This window comes from Ranitomeya imitator, chromosome 3 (genome assembly GCF_032444005.1).
Source record: "Ranitomeya imitator isolate aRanImi1 chromosome 3, aRanImi1.pri, whole genome shotgun sequence".
In the NCBI taxonomy this organism is placed as follows: Eukaryota; Metazoa; Chordata; class Amphibia; order Anura; family Dendrobatidae; genus Ranitomeya; species Ranitomeya imitator.
In genome coordinates, this window is record NC_091284.1 from 697,535,700 (window position 1) to 697,558,339 (window position 22,640).

At 41.8% G+C, this 22,640-nt stretch overlaps 1 protein-coding gene across 3 annotated transcripts in view; it reads right to left on the reverse strand.

Annotated features, from left to right (window-relative positions):
- The window catches only part of ARHGAP9 (Rho GTPase activating protein 9), a 208,542-nt gene that overhangs the window by 125,759 nt on the left and 60,143 nt on the right, over nt 1–22,640 (reverse strand). For all 3 annotated transcript variants that reach the window (XM_069758558.1, XM_069758556.1, XM_069758557.1), the window contains 2 exons: nt 15,765–15,989; nt 13,355–13,426 (listed from right to left, as the gene is read on the reverse strand). In XM_069758558.1, the coding sequence (XP_069614659.1) occupies nt 13,355–13,426; nt 15,765–15,989 (297 nt within the window). The remainder of the gene's footprint in view (nt 1–13,354; nt 13,427–15,764; nt 15,990–22,640) is intronic.

Here is a 22,640-nt window from a genome sequence, read left to right on the forward strand (position 1 = left end):
GGCACACATGCTCGAATTCAGCACCAAACAACTCTTTTTTTCATTCACCGGCAGCTGAGAAGGAATTGGGATTTGAGGTCCCCATTTCAAAGCTAAGTGAGGGTCCCAACATTTGAGTCTCTACCAATTTAACATTAGTCACCTCTCTTGCGTATGGGCGATAAATGTCATAGGGAATAATATACTTTAACAGTTATACAAACTTTTTTACTATTTTACATCACTCGAGAAAATCTATTCCCACCATTTCTCCTATCTTATGCACACTAAAGCCAATTTTACAGGATGTCAAATAGTATATATTGGATGAGAAGATATTTTGTGGACTCTGGGACAAAAATAGAGCACAGAGTGCATGCAGGGCCTGTCTTATATTAACCCCTTAACCGCCGAAGCTTTTTTCGGCTTTGCATTTTCGTTTTTCACTCTCCTTCCCAGAGGCATAACTTTTTTATTTTTCCGTCGATATGGCCATGTGAGGGCTTGTTTTTTGCGGGACGAGTTGCACTATTGTGGCAGATTTGGTCTAAAAAACACTTGCATATAATTGTTTAAATAACAATATCATCTACCATGCAATGCAAGAATAATATACTGGCCCTTACTTAGCAAGCCGCAAAACGCCTTATATACAGTGATAAAAGTAGGTCTATATAATGACCCGAATATGGCATCACACTTTTGCCATTGAATGCTTATGCAATGTTTCCTACAGTTTTATACCACATCTTTGGCAAAAACATTATCCTCTGTACCGTAAAGCAGGGGGTAATGTAGAGATGATGGCTATAGCAGTCAGGCACATCACTGATTTCATTCTCCAACCTAGACTTCATTTTCTGGAATTACCGTATGTACATTCTATACACACAATGCCTCAATGCAATAAATACAAGGGACATATAAAGTTCCACCTGGCTATAATCACTTTATTTTGTAATTAGTTTTTGCTCTGGTTATTGCAGTGTATTAATGATGTGTCAATTATAATAAGCACCGGTACTGTCAGCTCCATGTGGGAACAGAACCATTTCTATACATCTTGGGTCATCCTGCTTAGACCCAGTCCCACCTTTGGTGCGAGGAGGACATAAGCAGTGGAACCTACAGTGGCATGTAAAAGTTTGGGCACCCCTTATCAAAATTACTGTTATTGTGAACAGTTAAGCAAGTTGAAGATGAAATGATCTTTAAACGGCCTAAAATTAAAGATATATTTCTTTTGTGTTTAAGGCAAAAGGAATATATATACAGTGGGGCAAAAAAGTATTTAGTCAGTCAGCAATATTGCAAGTTCCACCACTTAAAAAGATGAGAGGCGTCTGTAATTTACATCATAGGTAGACCTCAACTATGGGAGACAAACTGAGAAAAAAAAATCCAGAAAATCACATTGTCTGTTTTTTTTAACATTTTATTTGCATATTATGGTGGAAAATAAGTATTTGGTCAGAAACAAACAATCAAGATTTCTGGCTCTCACAGACCTGTAACTTCTTCTTTAAGAGTCTCCTTTTTCCTCCACTCATTACCTGTAGTAATGGCACCTGTTTAAACTTGTTATCAGTATAAAAAGACACCTGTGCACACCCTCAAACAGTCTGACTCCAAACTCCACTATGGTGAAGACCAAAGAGCTGTCAAAGGACACCAGAAACAAAATTGTAGCCCTGCACCAGGCTGGGAAGACTGAATCTGCAATAGCCAACCAGCTTGGAGTGAAGAAATCAACAGTGGGAGCAATAATTAGAAAATGGAAGACATACAAGACCACTGATAATCTCCCTCGATCTGGGGCTCCACGCAAAATCCCACCCCGTGGGGTCAGAATGATCACAAGAACGGTGAGCAAAAATCCCAGAACCACGCGGGGGGACCTAGTGAATGAACTGCAGAGAGCTGGGACCAATGTAACAAGGCCTACCATAAGTAACACACTACGCCACCATGGACTCAGATCCTGCAGTGCCAGACGTGTCCCACTGCTTAAGCCAGTACATATCCGGGCCCGTCTGAAGTTTGCTAGAGAGCATTTGGATGATCCAGAGGAGTTTTGGAAGAATGTCCTATGGTCTGATGAAACCAAACTGGAACTGTTTGGTAGAAACACAACTTGTCGTGTTTGGAGGAAAAAGAATACTGAGTTGCATCCATCAAACACCATACCTACTGTAAAGCATGGTGGTGGAAACATCATGCTTTGGGGCTGTTTCTCTGCAAAGGGGCCAGGACGACTGATCCGGGTACATGAAACAATGAATGGGGCCATGTATCGTGAGATTTTGAGTGCAAACCTCCTTCCATCAGCAAGGGCATTGAAGATGAAACGTGGCTGGGTCTTTCAACATGACAATGATCCAAAGCACACCGCCAGGGCAACGAAGGAGTGGCTTCGTAAGAAGCATTTCAAGGTCCTGGAGTGGCCTAGCCAGTCTCCAGATCTCAACCCTATAGAAAACCTTTGGTAGGAGTTGAAAGTCCGTGTTGCCAAGCGAAAAGCCAAAAACATCACTGCTCTAGAGGAGATCTGCATGGAGGAATGGGCCAACATACCAACAACAGTGTGTGGCAACCTTGTGAAGACTTACAGAAAACGTTTGACCTCTGTCATTGCCAACAAAGGATATATTACAAAGTATTGAGATGAAATTTTGTTTCTGACCAAATACTTATTTTCCACCATATTATGCAAATAAAATGTTAAAAAAACAGACAATGTGATTTTCTGGATTTTTTTTTTCTCAGTTTGTCTCCCATAGTTGAGGTCTACCTATGATGTAAATTACAGTCATGGCCAAAAGTATTCACACCCCTGCAATTCTGTCAGATAATACTCAGTTTCTTCCTGAACATGATTGCAAACACAAATTCTTTGGTATTATTATCTTCATTTAATTTTTCTTAAATGAAAAAGACACAAAAAGAATTGTTCTAAAGCCAAATTGGATATAATTCCACACCAAACATAAAAAAGGGGGTGGACAAAAGTATTGGCACTGTTCGAAAAATCATGTGATGCTTCTCTAATTAGTGTAATTATCAGCACCTGTAACTTACCTGTGGCACCTAACAGGTGTTGGCAATAACTAAATCACACTTGCAGCCAGTTGACATGGATTAAAGTCAACTCAACCTCTGTCCTGTGTCCTTGTGTGTACCACATTGAGCATGGAGAAAAGAAAAAAGACCAAAGAACTGAGGACTTGAGAAACCAAATTGTGAGGAAGCATGAGCAATCTCAAGGCTACAAGTCCATCTCCAAAGACCTGACTGTTCCTGTGTCTAACGTGCGCAGTGTCATCAAGAAGTTTAAAGCCCATGGCACTGTGGCTAACCTCCCTAGATGTGGATGGAAAAGAAAAATTGACAAGAGATTTCAACGCAAGATTGTGCGGATGTTGGATAAAGAACCTAGACTAACATCCAAACAAGTTCAAGCTGCCCTACAGTCCGAGGGTACAACAGTGTCAACCCGTACTATCCGTCGGCGTCTGAATGAAAAGGGACTGTATGGTAGGAGACCCAGAAACACCCCACTTCTTACCCCGAGACATAAAAAAGCCAGGCTGAAGGTTGCCAAAACTTACCAGAAAAAGCCTAAAACGTTTTGGAAGAATGTTCCCTGGTCAGATGAGACCAAAGTAGAGCTTTTTGGGCAAAGGCATCAACATAGAGTTTGCAGGAGAAAAAAAAAGAGGCATTCAAAGAAAAGAACACGGTCCCTACAGTCAAACATGGCGGAGGTTCCCTGATGTTTTGGGGTTGCTTTGCTGCCTCTGGCACTGGACTGCTTGACCGTGTGCATGGCATTATGAAGTTTGAAGACTACCAACAAATTTTGCAGCATAATGTAGGGCCCAGTGTGAGAAAGCTGGGTCACCCTCAGAGGTCATGGGTCTTCCAGCAGGACAATGACCCAAAACACACTTCAAAAAGCACTAGAAAATGGTTTGAGAGAAAGCACTGGAGACTTCTAAGGTGGCCAGCAATGAGTCCAGACCTGAATCCCTTAGAACACCTGTGGAGAGATCTAAAAATGGCAGTTTGGAGAAGGCAGCCTTCAAATATCAGGGACCTGGAGCAGTTTGCCAAAGAAGAATGGTCTAAAATTCCAGCAGAGCATTGTAAGAAACTCATTGATGGTTACCGGAAGTGGTTGGTCGCAGTTATTTTGGCTAAAGGTTGTGCAACCAAGTATTAGGCAGAGGGTGCCAATACTTTTGTCTGGCCCATTTTTGGAGTTTTGTGTGAAATGATCAATGTTTTGCTTTTTGCTTCATTCTCTTTTTTGTTTTTTCACTTAAGACAAATTAAATGAAGATAATAATACCAAATAATTTGTGTTTGCAATCATGTTCAGGAAGAAACTAAGTATTATCTGACAGAATTGCAGGGGTGTGAATACTTTTGGCCGTGACTGTATATATATATATATATATATATATATATATATATATATATATATATATATATATATATATATATATATATATATACACACACATATATATTCATTGATTTTTTACATTTTAAAAATTACAAAAAGGAAAATGGGCTGATGTAAAATTTTGAGCACCCTTGGAGATTTGTGCGTTTAGATAACTTTGACCAAGGTTTCAGACCTTAATTAGGCTATTAGAGTTATGGTTTGTTCACTATCATCGTTAAGACAAGGTCAGGTGATGAGAATTTCACAGCTTTATAAAAACCCAGCCTCCTCTAACCTGGAGCCAAAAACTCGCAGCCATGGGTTCTTCTCAGCAGCTGCCTAGCACTCTGAAAATGAAAATGGTAGAGACCCACAAAGCAGGAGAAAGCTATAAGAAGATGGCAAAGCGTTTTCAAGTCGCCCTTTAAAACGCTTTTCTAGTTAAGCAAAATGAAGATGAAATAATCTATAAAGGGCCTAAAGTTGACGATGACACATTTCCTTTGTATTTTAGACAAATATATATATTCATCTATTGGGCCAATGCAAAAGTTTGGGCACCCTGCATGGTGAGTACCTAGTAGCACACCCTTTTTTGCAAGTATAACAGATTGCAAATGCTTTTTGTAGCCAGCCTTTCAATTCTTGTTTGAGGGATTTTTTATACAATCTTCCTTGGAACATTTTTTCCAGTTCTGTGAGATTCCTGGTTTGTCAAGACACAGATTTTCAATGATGTTCAGATCAGGGGACTGTGAGGGCTATTGTAAAACCTTCAGCTTGCGCCTTTTTATGTCGTCTATTGTGGATTTTGACTTGTGTTCAGGATCATTATCCATTTGTAGAAGCCATCCTCTTTTCAACTTCACCTTTTTTACAGATGGTGGTATGTTTGCAACAAGAATTTGAAATTTCATTGAATTCATTCTTCCCTCTATCCTTGAAATGTTCCCCGTTCCATTCGCATTAACACAACCCCAAAGCATGGTTGATCCACCCAAATGCTTAATGGTTGGCGAGATGTTCTTTTCCTGAAATTCTGTGCCCTTTTTTCTCCACACATACCTTTGATCATAGTGGCCAAACAGTTTTAACCTCATTGGTTCAGACTGCACAAGACATGTTTCCACAATGCATCAGACTTCTTTAGATGTTCTTTTGCATACTTCTGGCACTGAATTTTATGGTTAGGTTGCAGGAACAGTTTTCTTCTGATGACTCTTCCATGAAGGCAATATTTTTTCAGGTGTCTCTGAAGAGTAGAACAATGTATCACAACTCCAAAGTCTGCTAAATCTTTCTGAAGGTCTTTCGCAGTCAAGCGGGGGTTCGGATTTGCCTCTCTAGCAAATGTTAGCTGCCATTTCTCAATTACATTTCAAACTGAGGAAAGGGCAACTTGAAAACGCTTTGCGATCTTTTTTTAGCCTTCTCCTGCTTGGTGGGCCTCCACCATTTTGATTTTCAGAGTGCTAGGCAGTTGCATAGAAGAACCTATGGCTGCTGTTTTTTGACACAAGTTTAGAGGAGGCTGGGCTTTTATAAAGCTGGGAAATTTGCATCATCTGGCCATTCCTAATGATGATGGTGAACAAACCATAACCCTGACAGGCTAATTAAGGTCTGACACCTTGGTCAAAGTTATCTGAGCACACAAATCTCCAAGCGTGCCCAAACTTTTGCATCAGCCAATGTTCCTTTTCGGAATTTTTAAAATGAAATAAATGACAATTTTTTTTCTTCCTAAAACACAGAGAAAATGTGCCATCTTTAAGGGCTTTTAGAGTTAATTTCATCTTCAACTTGTTTAACTGTTCACAATAACAGTAATTTTTTTTTTCAACAATAGATTTTTATTGAAGAATCATTCAAATAAACAGGTAAATTGCATTGATCAAAAAGAAAACAAACATTTAGATGAGTGGAAAGGTAACTGATGGGAAGGAGTAGAGGGTAAAGGAGGGGGAAAGGGAGCCCGAGGGGGGTGTTAGTCGAGACTAAATTTAATATATCAAACTAGGACGAGTCTGGGGTGTCAGGAGCATGTAAACGAAGTGAAGGTGCAGTGAAGGAAATGTGGTTGACGTATTCTGCCCAGGGAAGCCAAATTTTTTCAAATTTACGGACTTTATCCATAAGTAAGGCAAATCCTTTTTCACTGATCATATACCATGAAAGCCGTCTCTTGGCTTCTGAAAAATCTAGACCTGATTTTTTCCAGACCAATACTATAGCCTGTTGGCCGCTAGGAATATAAATGAGATGAGAATTTGGGTGTGTTTAGGGATGGTAGGAAAATGCTTATGTTGCTTATGTTCCCGTTGGTGGCGTAGTGCTTCTCGCATGCGCAAGTGCCAAATGCATTGCACAGCTGTAGAAAAAGAGCGCGCTCGCCGCTATTCAGCGGTTTCTCGGTGGACGCGGCCATCTTCCTGAGGCCGCGCGTGCGCAGATGGAGTCTCCTGCTTTCCGGGGCTTCAGGAAAATGGCCGCGGGATGCCGCGCGTGCGCAGATGGACATCGCGGCGGCCATTTTCTTGAAGCCGAGTTCGAATCTTTCCTGAAGCCCCGGGAAGCAGGAGACTCCATCTGCGCACGCGCGGCCTCAGGAAGATGGCCGCGCCCACCGAGAAACCGCTGAATAGCGGCGAGCGCGCTCTTTTTCTACAGCTGTGCAATGCATTTGGCACTTGCGCATGCGAGAAGCACTACGCCACCAACGGGAACATAAGCAAGATGTGGGGGAGAAACAGCGCTGTGACCACGCCCATCTGACCTGACCAGCCTGATTGACAGGTGGAAAAGGACACTTTTGTAAGGTATTTCGGAAGCATAGGTAGGGAATCAGGGGACAAAAAATACCCTATTGTAAAGCACAGCTCAGGCCCTATTTAACGGTATTTTTATCTCCTACTGAAAAAATGGGGTGACAGGTTCCCTTTAAGGTATTTAGAATTCCACTGGTTGAAGAGGACCAAATCTGAGACCATTCTGGAACAGTAAGGGCAGAACCGATATCAAACTTCCAGCGAGAGGTATACGTGATATAAATTTCACCTGTGTGAGGTGTAGTGAATAACAGTAATTTTGACCTAGGGTGCCCAAACTTTTACAAGCCACTGTAGGTTCCACTGCTCATGTCCTCCTCCTCTCACAAAAGGCGGAACTAGGTCTAAGGAGGAGGATCCAAGATGTATAGAAATAAATGGCTGTTCTACCACATGGAGCTGCCAGTGCCGGTTCTTTTCACGATCAACAAGTCATTAATACACTGCAATAACTGTTGTGAGTTCTGTTTTTGGGCTCCCTCTGGTGGTTACTGATGGTACTGGGTGACTTGTCTTTCCTGGGTCTCTGGGTTCCACCTGTTCCATCAGGATATGGGAGTTTCCTATTTAACCTGGCTTTGCTGGCATTTCCTCGCCGGTTATCAATGTATCCAGTGTGTCTTGTTACCTCTGCTCCCTGCTCCTAGAATCTTCTGGTCAAGCTAAGTTTGGATTTTCCTGTTTTGGTGTTTTGCTTTATTTGGTTTTTAGTCCAGCCTGCAGATATGTGATTATTGCTGCTGGTTGCTCTAGTGGGCTGAAATTGCTCCTCATGTACCATGAGTTGGCACATGAGTTCAAGTAATTTCAGGATGGTTTTTTGAAGGGTTTTTCGCTGACCGCGCAGTTCACTTTTGTATCCTCTGCTATCTAGCTTTAGTGGGCCTCATTTTGCTGAAACTGTTTTCATACTGCGTATGTGCTTTCCTCTCATTTCACCGTCATTATATGTGGGGGGCTGCTATTTCTGTGGGGTATTTCTCTGGAGGCAAGAGAGGTCTGTGTTTCTTCTAATAGGGGAAGTTAGATCTTCGGCTGGAGCGAGACGTCTAGGATCATCGTAGGCACGTTCCCCGGCTACTTTTATTTGTGTGTTAGGTTCAGGGTCGCGGTCAGCTCAGGTTCCATCGCCCTAGAGCTTGTTTGTATCTGTGCTTGTCCTTTAGTGATCCCCTGCCATTGGGATCATGACAAATAACCAAAGCAAAAACAAACGTATATATGTCACTGTAAGTATGTACCGTATATATCTTTACAAACCTCACCTCCCAGTGCATATATATATTTACATATACACAGTACATATATATATATATATATATATATATATATATATATATAAACATACATACTCATGAGTGGGCGGACACAAACAGAAGAGGGCACAAGTGCAAGAACAATATATGAGCCCTTTGCAGCCCAATAGCTCACCATAATGAACACTTCTAACAACTTTGGAGATAGAAGTGGCCCCTTACCTTTTTAATCTGCACAGGTTCAGGTTAAACCAATGGAAAGTCCGTCCAGTGCAAACATAATATGATGAGCGTGAGATAAGGTGACCCACCGGGAGCTGTTAAATCCCATCGGGAGCTGTTAAATCCCACAGTGAGCTGTTAAATCTCATAGGGGACGCTTGAAACTAAAAGTGGTCCCCCCTCTCCTTTTTAACAAAAACACCACTATCAGTGTGCAAGGAATCCCTTTCCTTCAGGGCTGCACACTACCTGCTGAGGGGAGTAGTGGTATTAGATAGAGAGCCATTTAGGAGCCGATAGCGGTGGTCCTTGTTCCTGAGCTGAGACAAGTGATCTAGCTGAGTAACAGGAGCCGGAATGGCCATCACTACAGTGTGCGGCTTATTTTGAAAAGACTTTTCAGATTTATGATATTGTCATCTATCTGTAATTATTGGAAAAGTGACAAGTGTGACAGAGAGCAGGCTGATCAGCCAGGAGGGAGAAACACAGAAGACATTCACATCAAGCAGATTAGGTGGTCCTTCATGGTGACTTACATATCCAGGACTCATGTCCCAAAAAACATCGGGATATGCTTCATTTTCCGGATTCCCCTGTGAGTTCTGCCTTTGCACAACCTGCTCCATGTCCTCCATGTGTAATAAGGAAGTGGTGAAATAAGAGCTGCTATAGTGTCCGCATTGAAAAGAAAGGGGAGGGCAAGAACGACAGAGGTAGAATCAGGAAGAAATAGGATGAAAATGTAAAAGCTGCACGAGACAGTCAGATTACCGAGAACAAGAAGATCTCGTGTCTTGACGGTATAGACTTTTGCCTTTTTTGTTGACTATGCTTAAAGGGATTGTCCACTTAATCTTTAGTTTAACAAATGTCTTGGGGACATGACCCTGAGGCACTTATCTATAAGTATGACATGTTCTTCTCAGGCAAATGTTAGAGCCGCCTTCCTCACAGACTGCACATGTTCTTAAAGTGGCTGATGATGGAGGAACATGTAACCAGACCTGTCAATCAGTCTCCTCCAATTGAAAAACAGCTATCCCCACACACAGTGATTTTCAATTGGTGGAAGACTGATGGTCTCATGATTTGCCGTCAGCAGCTATTCTGAGAAAAGATCTCACGATTGGCATTTCACAAAGGAGGAGAATCTGTAATACTTATATATTAGTAAGTGCCACAAAATCACCGCCACAACCTCTTTGTTAAAATAAAGATAAAGTGAACAATAATGAATCTTCTTTTTTAGAGCAAATTTGTAAATTTACACAGACCCATTAGAAGAAAAAAAAGGTATAGAATTGAAAATCTCTCCATTCATAAAGAAGTATTACAGCTTACATTAGAAATGTATGCTACATTTAGATGTTAAAGGAATTACCTGTTGAGCTTGTGGTTGAGCTTTTCCTGAGGTGTATAACAAAAAAAATAAACAATATTACAGTGGCGCCCGGTGCACCTGCGCAGTTGCAACTATCAGTGTACATAGCTGTGATCCGACAGCTGCTATTGCGCAGGCGCCGGCGGTGCCATCTTGCCAGAGAAGAAAAAAATGTCCTCCTCCAAGATGGCACCACCCACGTCTGCGCAGTAGCAGCGCTTGGCTGTTACAATGGCCCTCATAGTCCTCTGATCTAAACATAATTGAAAAATCTGTGGCTAGACCTCAAAATAGCAGTGCATGCAAGATGACCAAGGAATCTCACAGAGTTGGAAGAATTGTGGTTTAAAATCCCTCAAGCAAGAATTGAAACAATAATTGAAAGACTCTTGTCTGGCTTTAAAAAGTGTTTCTAAGCTGTAATACTTCAGTCAGTATGACTATGCAGATACCAAACATGTCTAGTTTTTTTTTTTCTTTTAAGTGGTGAAAAAAAATCAGGAATTTGTATGAAAAAACGTTTTTGCTTTGGTTTGGTCGCCATTTTCCGAGATCCGTAGCGTTTTCATTTTTCAGAACATGAGGCTGTGTGAGGGCTTATTTTTTGCACCCTGAACTAACGTTCTCAGTGAAACCATTTTGGGATAGATACGATATTTTAATCACCTCTTATTGCATTTAATTGCAATGTTGCAGTTGCCAGAAAACCGTAATTCTGGAGTTTCTTTTCTAGTTTTTCCTCTCTACACTGTTTACTAATCGGATTAAATTTTTTAAAAATATTTTAATAGATTGGTCATTTCTGAATGCAGCAACAACAAATATGTGCTTTTTTTATTGTTTTATTTTCAATGGGGCAAAAAAAGGCGTGATTTGAACTTGTGTTTTTTTTCTTTTTTCTTTAAAGGGAACCTGCTACCCCCAAAATCAATGGTGAGGTAAGCTCACTGTCATCAGGGGCTTATCTACAGTATTCTGTAATGCTGTAGATAAGCCCCCGATATAACCTGAAAAAGGAGAAAAAGAGGTTAGATTATACTCACCCAGGGGCGGTCCCGCTGCGGTCCGGTCAAATGGGTGTCTCAGGTCCGCTCCGGCGCCTTCTATCTTCATTCCATGACGTCCTCTTCTGGTCTTCACGCTGCGGCTCCGGCAAAGGCGTACTTTGTCTGCCCTGTTGAGGGCAGAGCAAAGTACTGCAGTGCGCAGGCGCCAGGCCTCTCTGACCTTTCCAGTGCCTGCGCACTGCAGTACTTTGCTCTGCCCTCAACAGGGCAGACAAAGTACGCCTGCGCTGGAGCCGTGGCGTGAAGACCAGAAGAGGACGTCATGGAATGAAGATGGGAGGCGCTGTTCCGGACCAGAGACACCCATCGGAGCAGGACCACCTCTGGGTGAGTATAATCTAACCTCTTTTTCTCCTCTTTCAGGTAATATCGGCGGCTTATCTACAGCATTACAGAATGCTGTAGATAAGCCCCTGATGGCGGTGAGCTTACCTCACCATCGATTTTGGGGGTGACAGGTTCCCTTTAACTTTTTGCTGTATTTTATAGACTTGAAGCTGCAATCGTCTAATCACTTGTGCTAGGAATAGCAGTGCTACACATCGCTCGTGCATCAGCACCCCTATGTATAGTAGAAATCACAGTCTTCTATGAACTGTCATGGCAATCCATCAGTGCCCTGCGGTCATGTCACGGGCGTGCAAATGGGAGCATGGAATGACGCACGCCCCTGTTGGCGCAAGTTAAATTCTGCTGTCAGATTGACAGTGGGATGTAACAGGTTAACAGCCGCGGGCACATGATGGCTGATTAAATTAGCCATCAAGTGCAGGGAAAGATGCGGGCTCAATGTGTGAGCCTGCGTCAAACACAGGGCACGACATATGACATAAATATAATTCATATGTCATGAAAGGGTTGAATAAAGTTCTGTATATACAAATTCTCACCAGATGTCGGTAACAACCCATCCAATCTACAAAGTCGAAGTAATCACACCATAAATGTCCATAAATTATGTGCAATAATGAAAAATAACACGGGGAAAAAGTATTGAACACATGAAGAATGAGATGCAAAAAGCCATGGAAAATCATGACACCAGCTGAAATCTATCAGCAATTAGAAAGCAATCCTGCCAAATATCAGATGGTGTTCAATACTTTTTCTCTGTGTCATTTCTCATTATTACACATATGGTAATTTACGGACATCTATACTTTGCCAGTGTGGATTGGGTGGGTTGTTACTGACATCTGGTAAGAATTTCATGTCCATAGCACCTTTAGAAACATATTTATTTAGAAAATGATGATGTGTTCAATACTTATTTCCCAGGCTGTATATACAATATATTTTTTATAATCATGCTTGGTCTGGATTTACCTGTGCCGTTTTTTAACTGTGATAATTTGGAAAACCTAAGTATTCTAATGGATTCTTGTCTTTGCAGTAAAAACTAGCCGGCATGTTAGGACATACCTACGTTATGCATTTTAACTGTGTTGCTTCTTTGTTAGGTTCCTTCCAAGTTAACATCATAAATCTATTTGACTGCTTTTACCAATCCTGGATATTGATCTGGAATTACAGCTCCACTATCTAATGGTTTAGGTTTCTTAAAATACAATTCAGTCATTGCAGTATATTTGGAGTAGTTTCTGTAAGTAAATGAAGCATCATCCAACACCTATAATGGTCCGAATAAGCCTACTTCAATTATAAATGCATCATGTTGTAGACATTGAATCAGAAAAAAAGAAAATAAAAATCCACAGGAAGGAGAATGGTCTCCATTCTCTATGTATCTGCAATAGGGTCAAGTGACTGGCTCTGACGTTAGCTCCAATTGGACCTGTCTTCTGCTGGACCTTGGAGATGCATTGTATGGTAAACCCCAGACCCAATAAAGGATCCCTAGAATCCCTGATGGACCTCTCTACCTTAAAGTTATCAGATATATATGTGCTAATGCCCCTCTTCAGTGTTCTCTTAAGCCCCACCAAATTCCATGGTGTCTGCCTCAAGAGGATAAAGCCTACCTCAACATATAGGCGTGCATGAGCACACAAGCGTCTAGTAGAATGGCCTTCAGACACATGCAGCAGCTGGAACGTGGGACCAGGTAGCTGTATCCACAGCTACCTTCTACTTTTTTGAATATTTAGAAAAGTGGACCCCAATTGATCAGAAATAATAAAAAAAATAGATATATTTTTGATCATTACCTCTGACTGTACTTTGGATGAAGGATCATCACTTTCTTCAGCTGATTCCAGATCGGTAGGGGGTGTGACTGCCTGTGTATGTAGAGGACACAAATGTAATAACCACATATCATTAGTATTACCATCAATGGAAGATATACAGCTCTACCAAAAATTAAGAGACCACTGCAAAATGTTCAGTTTGTCTGATTTTTCTCTTTATAGGTATATGTTTGAGTAAAATGTCAATTGTTCTTTTATTCTAACTTCTGACAACATGTCTCCGAAGTTCCAAGCAATAATTTTTGTTTCTGATAAAGAAAAATGGTCAAAATTAAAAAAAAACAAACAGTGCTTTCAGACCTCAAATAATGCAAATAAAACAAGTTCATAATCATTTAGAAACAACAATACTAATGTTTTAACTCAGGAAGAGTTCAGAAATCAATATTTTGTTGAATAACCATGATTTGTAATCACAGATTTCCTGCGTCTTGGCATGCTTTCCTCCAGTCTTCCACACTGCTCCTGGTGCAAAAATGTAAGCAGTTCTTCTTTGTTTGATGGCTTGTGACGATCCATCATCCTCCTGATTACATTCCAGAGGTTCTCAATCGGGTTCAGGTCTGGAGATTGGGCTGCCCATGACGGGGTTTTGATGTGGTGGTCTCTTCATTTTTGCCAGAGCTGTATAATAACATTCCTATCAGATTTAAATTTAAAGTTCTAAAAGGGGTCGTCCACTACTAGACAGCTCTAGTTTAATCAATTCAGGACCCCATATAAAATTAAAAAAATAATCGGTACTCGTCTTCTGCAGCATTGCAGTTGCAGTAATGTTGGCGCTGTTGTTACGAGTGAGCAGGGGCGTAACCACTGTGCTCACAGCAGTTGCTACCCGGCGTGTGAGGGGCCTGCCAATGTCAGCAAATACTCCAGCTGGATGTGTGTCCTAGGACACACACCCAGTTGAAGTGAATTGCAGCGCACATACCTGTCAGAGGTCAGCAACTGATATAGGTGTGCACATGACTGAGGGCACATGGCAGTGACGTCATGCAATCCCGTTGCTTGCATGCTGAAGTCAGCTGCCAACTTCAGAAGAGGACGCAGTGCAGCAGGAGAATGGAGGGAAGGTGACCATAGTGTTTTTTTTTTTTAAATAAGTGGGTACATTGTGCCAGTGGCCATACTACTACATGGATGACTATGAGGTGCATTATACTATATGGAGGACTATGGGTTGTGCATTATATTATATGAAGGATATAGGCTGTGTATTTTACAGTATGGAGGACTATGGGCTGTGCAGTATACTATATGGAGGACTATGGGCTGTGCATTACATTATATGAAGGATTATGGGCTGTACATTATTTTATATGAAGAATATGTACTGTGTATTATACTAATATGGAGGACAATGGGCTGTGCACAATACATGAAAGTGCTTTATACTATATGGAGGATGCATTATAGCATTATATTAAATGGGGGACTATATGGTCCTTTATACTATATGGAGGAATATGGGCTCTACATTATACTATATGGAGGAATATGGGCTGTACATTATATATGGAAGACTATGAAGGGTGTATTGTATTATACGGAGGACTATGGAGAAAGCATTATATTGTATAGAGGACTATGGGGTGCATTATACTATATGGAGGACTATGGAGGGTGCATTATACTATGGGAGTGCATTATATTATATCGATGACTATGGGGGTGCAATATACTATACGGAGGACCATGGGGTGTGCATTGCACTTCTGCTATGAGGTCCCATGACTTCTGCACACCTCTTAATGAATTAGGAGAGTCTGACTCCAGCATATTCCCTCATCAAGACTAGTGTGAAAATCACCAGTCTTGATTAATCTGGCCCGAAGTACAGTAAATAAAAGTCTGGAAAAGAAGTCACCACAAACAAATGTAGAATAGATATTGTCTATATTTTTTATTAGCTATAACATTGCCACAATGTATATGTGCATGCTGCAAACCCAAAACATAACATCAATTACATCACTAGCTAAAAGGTTATATTTGGCTCTAACCTTTCCCAAGCTTTGATGGCACCAGCATGTCAGATACTAGCTATAAGTTAACTTAAAGGGAACCTGTCACCTGAATTTGGCGGGACAGGTTTGTGGTCATATGGGCGGGGTTTTCGGGTGTTTGATTCACCCTTTCCTTACCCGCTGGCTGCATGCTGGCCGCAATATTGGATTGAAGTTCATTCTCTGTCCTGAGGACACAGCATGAACTTCAATCCAATATTGCGGCCAGCATGCAGCCAGCGGGTAAGGAAAGGGTGAATCAAACACCCGAAAACCCCGCCCATATGACCACAAACCTGTCCCGCCAAATTCAGGTGACAGATTCCCTTTAATAATAAAAACAGCATAGAAAATACACTCACATGTCCTGGAGTCTTAGACTTCCTCGGTGGCTTCCATGTCTTTTCTCTGGTCTCTATATTGATGAAGAAATTTCTGCCTGTAATAGGGTCGACATGATATTCCCAGTTCTCCACAATGTGGACAGGAGAACACGTAGGGCTAGGAGGAGCCCCTTTACTCAGCTTCATCTCTTCCAGGTTGCTGTAAACTGGTGTAGTATCCTGCATTGTGTTAGCCAAACTAGCCTAATCGGAGTAGAAAACATAACAATATATAGTACAAAAGTGACATGGGCAGACAGACTGTGAGACAGAGAATGTGCAAAGTTAACATACGCAATGTATAGTATCATATGTAGCAAATGTTCTATCCATATGCAGGTCATATTCCCCTTCAGGCAGCTTTCATATAGCAGAATGATTCTAAATCGTCATGTTACGTACTCAAATACTTTAATTATGGCTGATTAATTCATGGCCGAGATGGGATAAATGCTTTTAGGTCATGACCACCAGAGGCATAGTTACAGAAACAGCGAGCTACACTGTTTCAATAATTCTGTAGTTTCTCAAATAGCATAGCCCAGCTGACCCCGGCTGTTTTTGTAACCCCACCTCTGTTGGCCATGACTTAGAAACAATTATTCCAATCTCCGTCACCTGCACACTACTCGAATAGCACATCCACATTGAATTTTCCTCCCACCTCAACTCACTCTTTGATAGCCTACCTTCCATCATCATCACTCCACTAAAACTGCCCTAAAGAAAATTACTAAGGACTTAGTGACCACTAAGGCGAGCAGACAATATTCTATACTCCTCCTTCAAGACATGGCCTCTGCTTTCAACACATTTGATTATCCCTTCCTACTACAGACCCTCTCTTCCCTTGGCATCATACTTGTCTCTCTCCTGGATTTCCTCATACCTCAATGAATGTACATTTGCAGTCTCTCATTCCCATACTACCTCCTCATCCTGCCCTCTCGCTGTTGGTTTCCCTCAAGGCTCTGTCCGGGTACCCTTACTCTTCTTAATCAATACCTTTTTCCTGGGACAGCTCATAAAGTCCCATGGCTTTCAGTAAAACCTACACTCTGATGATACTCCAATCTTTCTTTCTGACCTAGATGTCATCTTTCTGCTGTCCAAAATCCCAGAATGTCAATCCGTCATAGCCTACTTCTGATCACACTTTCTAAAACTCAATGTGGACAAAACTAAACTTAAAATCTTTCCTTTATCTCATCTATTCCCACCTACCAGACTTATCTAGCACTATAAATGATATTCAGCTTTTCCCAGTATCACAAGTCCTCTGCCACTATGGAACCAATAACTTTGATCTGTCCTTCAAACCGCACATCCACACCCTTACCACCTCCTACTGCCTTAAACTCAGAGCACGTATAAGTGAAATAACACCGTGAGCACTACTATAGAAGGTGCCCGAGTAGGTTCCCACACCATAGATCAATATATATGAAATCCAAAATTATAAGAAAGAAGATGAGGGCACTCACCGGTCTTCTTGAAATACAAAAACTTTTATTGGCAACACATCCAGATAAAATTCATGGCCGGGAACGACGGAGCCGAAGCTCTGGTGAGCAGGGGAGAACAGGGACCGGTTTTTGTATTTCAAGAAGACCGGTGAGTGCCCTCATCTTCTTTCTTATAATTTTGGATTACACAGCTGTTTTTTTCTCTGTTTTGAGGAGCACCGGAGGTCGGAAATATCATGGCTGTTTTCACCGCTGCCGAGCACCTATTATGAGGGCAGTCTGGTCATAACCTCCGTACTGGAGACTGTGCCGCCCGACTTGCAATATTTTGTTGAAGGACAATATATATGAAACTCGGCACTCAACTTAATGAAAATAAAGATTAATTTTAATTTCGTCCAAAGATGTAGTGAACAGAAAAACGTTTCGGTCGGTATAGACCTTCATCAGTTACTACAAATAATGAAAAATTTATTACAGAAAGCAAAAAATAAAAATAAAACAATAACAACAAAAGTATATACAAATGATAAACATGGTCAGTATAGCAATATTTCAATGTATCCTGTATAGGAGATCAAGAGGTAAGCGTAATTGATGGAAGATAAGGGACAGTATATCCCCATAGGTAAGTATGTTGTGGACACCCTGTGAAGAGGCTGAATGGAAGATTGTTGAACAAGAATGGGATTATACAACCCAATAAGTGAGTATATTATAGAAGTCATATCCAGAGAACTAATAAAGAGTTGCTGTGGGAGTGGAAAAAATCGAAAGATGACTAAACCCAAAAAAAAGGGGGGGGGGGGAGGGGGAATTGCACACATACCATTTCACTATATGGGTAATGTCGTGTGGACATTGACAACTTGTGTCAAACGGCATAGAGATCTGTATATAAAATCACAGATTTTAGGGCTAGGAACTTAGAAGTACTGTTCCTTAATAGTTATATTTCATGCCTACCCGATTACGGTTAGAGATAGGTTCATGCGCTGTAAAACCGTTGGTGGTATAGTGGATATCTAAGGATCTGGAGACAACAACGCCATCCTCTGGAAGAGATACATAGATGACATGTTCTGCATATGGGGTGGCACATTTGAGTCCCTAAATTTATTTTTCAGCCTTTTGAACACCTCCTGGCCTGGTCTTAGCTTCACAATGTCTAGCGACCCATCCAGAATAAATTTAATGGATACAATGGTCATCAAAAACGCGGAAGGGACTCTCTCTACGGATCTATATATAAAAGATACTGATCGCAATAGTCTTTTACATTTTGAAAGTTTTCACCCCACTTCGATGAAACGTTCTATACCTAAATCCCAGTTTCAGAGAGTTACTCGCATAATCACAGATAGCACTCTATGTGGACAACATCTAAAAGAGATGCATTTAAAGTTTACTAAAAGGGGATATCCCAGCTCTGTCCTAAATTAATCTAAAATAGCACGTACCACTACACATGAAAGGTGTACCAAAAGGATTGCATTTGTACACTCCTTCCATCCGTATGCATACATTTTACACAAAGAAATCCGTAAACACTGGCCCCTATCCCGGCAATAGTTAAAAGCTGCCAGCCAATCGGAGGCTAGCAGCTGATGTCAGCGCGCACGTCACCGGCATATGACGTCATTGTCATTCACCGACGAGTGCGCACTTGAGCTGCAAGGACGGAACTTTGCCGCAGGAGCGCAGCAAGGTAAGAAGAAAGTTTTTTTATTGAAAGCGGAAGGGGGCAGGATGGGAGACACAGGGGCAGGATGGGAGACAAATGGGGAACAATGGAAACACGGGGGCAGGATGGGAGGCACAGGGGGCAGGATGGGAGACACAGGGAAGAATACAGACACAGGGGGCAAGAATGGAGACACATGGGGCAAGAATGGAGACACAGGGGGCAAGAATGGAGACAATGGAGACACAGGGGGCAAGAATGGAGATGCAGGAGGCAAGAATGGAGACACAGGAGGCAAGAATGGAGACACAAGGGGTAAGAATGGAGACACAGAGGGAAGAATGGAGACACAGGGGCAAGAATGAAGACACAGGGGCAAGAATGGAGACACGGGGCAGGATGGAGACACAGGGGGTAGGATGGAGACACAGGGGGAAGAATGGAGACATGGGGAAGATTAGAGACAGGGAGCAAGAATGGAGACAGAGGGCAAGCATTGAGACACGGGGCAAGAATGGAGACAAATGGGCATGGGGCAAGAATGGAGACATGGGGCAAGAATGGAGACAGATGGGGTAGGTTCATCTGGCAGGATGGAGACAGATGGGGCCGGATCATGAGGCAGGATGGAGACAGATGGGGAAGGATCATTGGGCAGGATGGAGACACATGGTGCAGGATCATGGGGCAGGATGGAGACACATGGTGCAGGATGGATACAATGGAGACAGATGGGGCAGGATCATGGGACAGATGGGACAGGATCACAGGACATCACATGGGGACAGGATGGGAGAACATATGGCTGGAGCCAGGAATGAGACACACGGGGGCCAGGATGGGGGATATTATCACCATAGGAGCTAATTAAGGGATATTATTACTGCAGTCATGAATTTATTTTATTTTTTGAGGATAGTGTTTTAAATAGGGGGCGGTCCTGTTACTGTGCAGAGCGATACTATGTCGCCTTTTTTTCTTCATCTGTTGTAGTGTAGAAGTTGGGAAAAAATTAAGTAATGTGTTCTGCAAGCAATGCTGTAGATAACTTATTTCCCGCAGAGATGAGCCCTGGCTGGAAGAAGAGATGCAGATGAAAACCAAAGATGAAAGACTTCACCTACAGACGTCACTGGAGAGTCAGTGTGTTACCTGTACACTGACACTATACACTTTATACTATATACAACGGTCCTGTGTACAATGTCACCAGTGACCACTGTATTACCTTTACACTGACACTATATACAGAGCCTCTGTGTATAATGTCATTGACAACTGTATAACCTCTACAATATATACAGCGCTCATGTGTATAATGTCACTGTTGATCACTGTATTACCTGTACACTGACACTATATACAGAGCTCCTGTGTAAAATGTCACTGGTGATCACTGTATTACCTGTACACTATATACAGAGCTCCTGTGTATAATGTCACTGGTGGTCACTGTATTACCTGTACACAGACACTGCATACTAAGTACAGATCTCCTGTGTACAATGGCACTTATGGTGATAGAATTTTTTTATTATTATTGATCAGTATTGGAGTATTCAGTCACTATTTGGTGGTAATATGTTGTCTGGCCATGGTGTGGTGGTGTTTGTTCCTTGTATGTGCTGTTATTTGGTCACTATGTGGTGGTAATATGTGGTCTGGTCATGGTGTGGTGATATTTTTTCCCTGTATGTGCTATTATTTGGTCACAATGTTGTGATAATATGTGGTCTGGACATGGTGTGGTGGTATTTGTTACTTGTATGTGATATTATTTGGTCACTGTGGTGGTAATATGTGGTCTGGACATGATGTGGCAGTATTTGTTCCTTGTATGTGGTATTATAGGTCATTATGTGGTGGTAATATGGTATCTAGTCACGGTGCAGCGGTATTTGTCCCTTGTATGTGATATTATTGGTCATTTAAAAGAAATTTAAATAATTAAAAATATACCAAAATTGTATTGGATATTTTAACAAATGATTACTAGGATAGAGTAGAGTAGTGCTCGGCCAAAAGAGTCTACCTTGTTGTGGTGGAGGCTCAAAAAATCTTTTGGCCAAAACAAAAGCTGCTGGCTGTATGTGTGATCTGGTGATGGGAACTGTTAGGCCAGGGTCACACTTGCGACTTCAATGCGAGAAACTCGCATCAAGTCCTGGCACTGCCATCGGTACTTGGGACTGGAGTTTGTGGCTGCATGTATTTCTATGCAGCCACACGTTCTGGTCCCAAGTGCTGGCGGCAGTGCCGGGACTTGATGCGATAGACTGACGTGAGTTTCTCGCATTGAACTCGCAAGTGTGACCCCGGCCTTAATGTGTGATTGGTGAGAAGTGGAGTTTTTCCAAGGGAGAGCGGTGGGGCTGTGAACAGTTCGAGAGGTGGAGCCTGGGCGGAGTCTCAAGGGGGCCCCGAAATTCCTAGTGGCAGCCCTGAGCATATCGGATGCCAAACGCTAGTCTGTTTCCAGCCTTAGGCTGCGGCCACATTATCAGTATTTGGTTAGTACTTTTTCTTAGTATTTGTAAGCCAAAACAAGGTGAGGAACAATCAGAGAAAAGGTACAATAGAAACAAGTGCACCAATTCTGTATTTTTGACCCACTCCTGACTTTAGCTTACAAATACTGATGTGAAATACTGACAAAATACTGATAGTATGACCATAGACTAACAATGACTTACTAGACCATCCATAATTCCTTCGACCTACCCACAAATAACATCCAGTCCTCACAAGATGCCCTTCTCTCCTCCACTCTTGTACATTCCTCGCCCAGTCGCCTCTAAAATTTTTCCTCAACATCCCCCGAAACCTTACTGCCACCGCTGCTTCACACTGCTACAGGGCAAATGGGAAGAGCGAGGCTAAGTGCCAGAATTGGCGCATCTTAGAGATGCGTATTTTCTGGGGGGGCTGAAAGTCCCTTCCTAGGCTATTAATATCAGCCTCCAGCTGTCTGCATAGCCTTTGCTGGTTATTAATTATAGGGGGTGGTCTCCTATTTTAATAGCCAGTAAAGGCTAATTATACAGCTGTGAGCTGATATTAATAGCCTGGGAAGCTCCATGGGTATTACCCCTTTCCAGGCTATAAACATCTGCCCCCAAGTCATCGTCTTTCCCTCTGCTAGATAACAAAATTACGCAGGAGCCCATAACATTTTTTTCAGAAAAATAATCTTTTATTAATTAAATAAATGTACAGTAAGCTGCATACACACTGCACTAATTGTATTTGTCACAGACATCTGTATATCTACCTATTCTATATGTATTTACTGAATGTAATCCATCTATTCTATCCTGTCGGCTCCTGTTGTGATTATACTGTATACGGCTGCTGAATTGCCGTCTTATCTTCTATCTATGTAATACATATACATACATATACAGTTGTGCTCAAATGTTTACATACCCCGACATAATTTTTGCTTTCTTGGCCTTTTTTCTGAGAATATGAATAATAACACCAAAACTTTATCTCCACTCATGGTTATTGGTTGGGTGAAGCCATTTATTGTCAGACTACTGTGTTTTCTCTTTTTATAATGACAACCCAAAACATCCAAATGACCCTGATCAAAAGTTTACATATCCTAGTGATTTTGGCCTGATATCATGCACAGAAGTTGACACAAATGGGTTTGAATGGCTACTAAAGGTAACATCCTCACCAGTGTGTGTGCATAAAAGC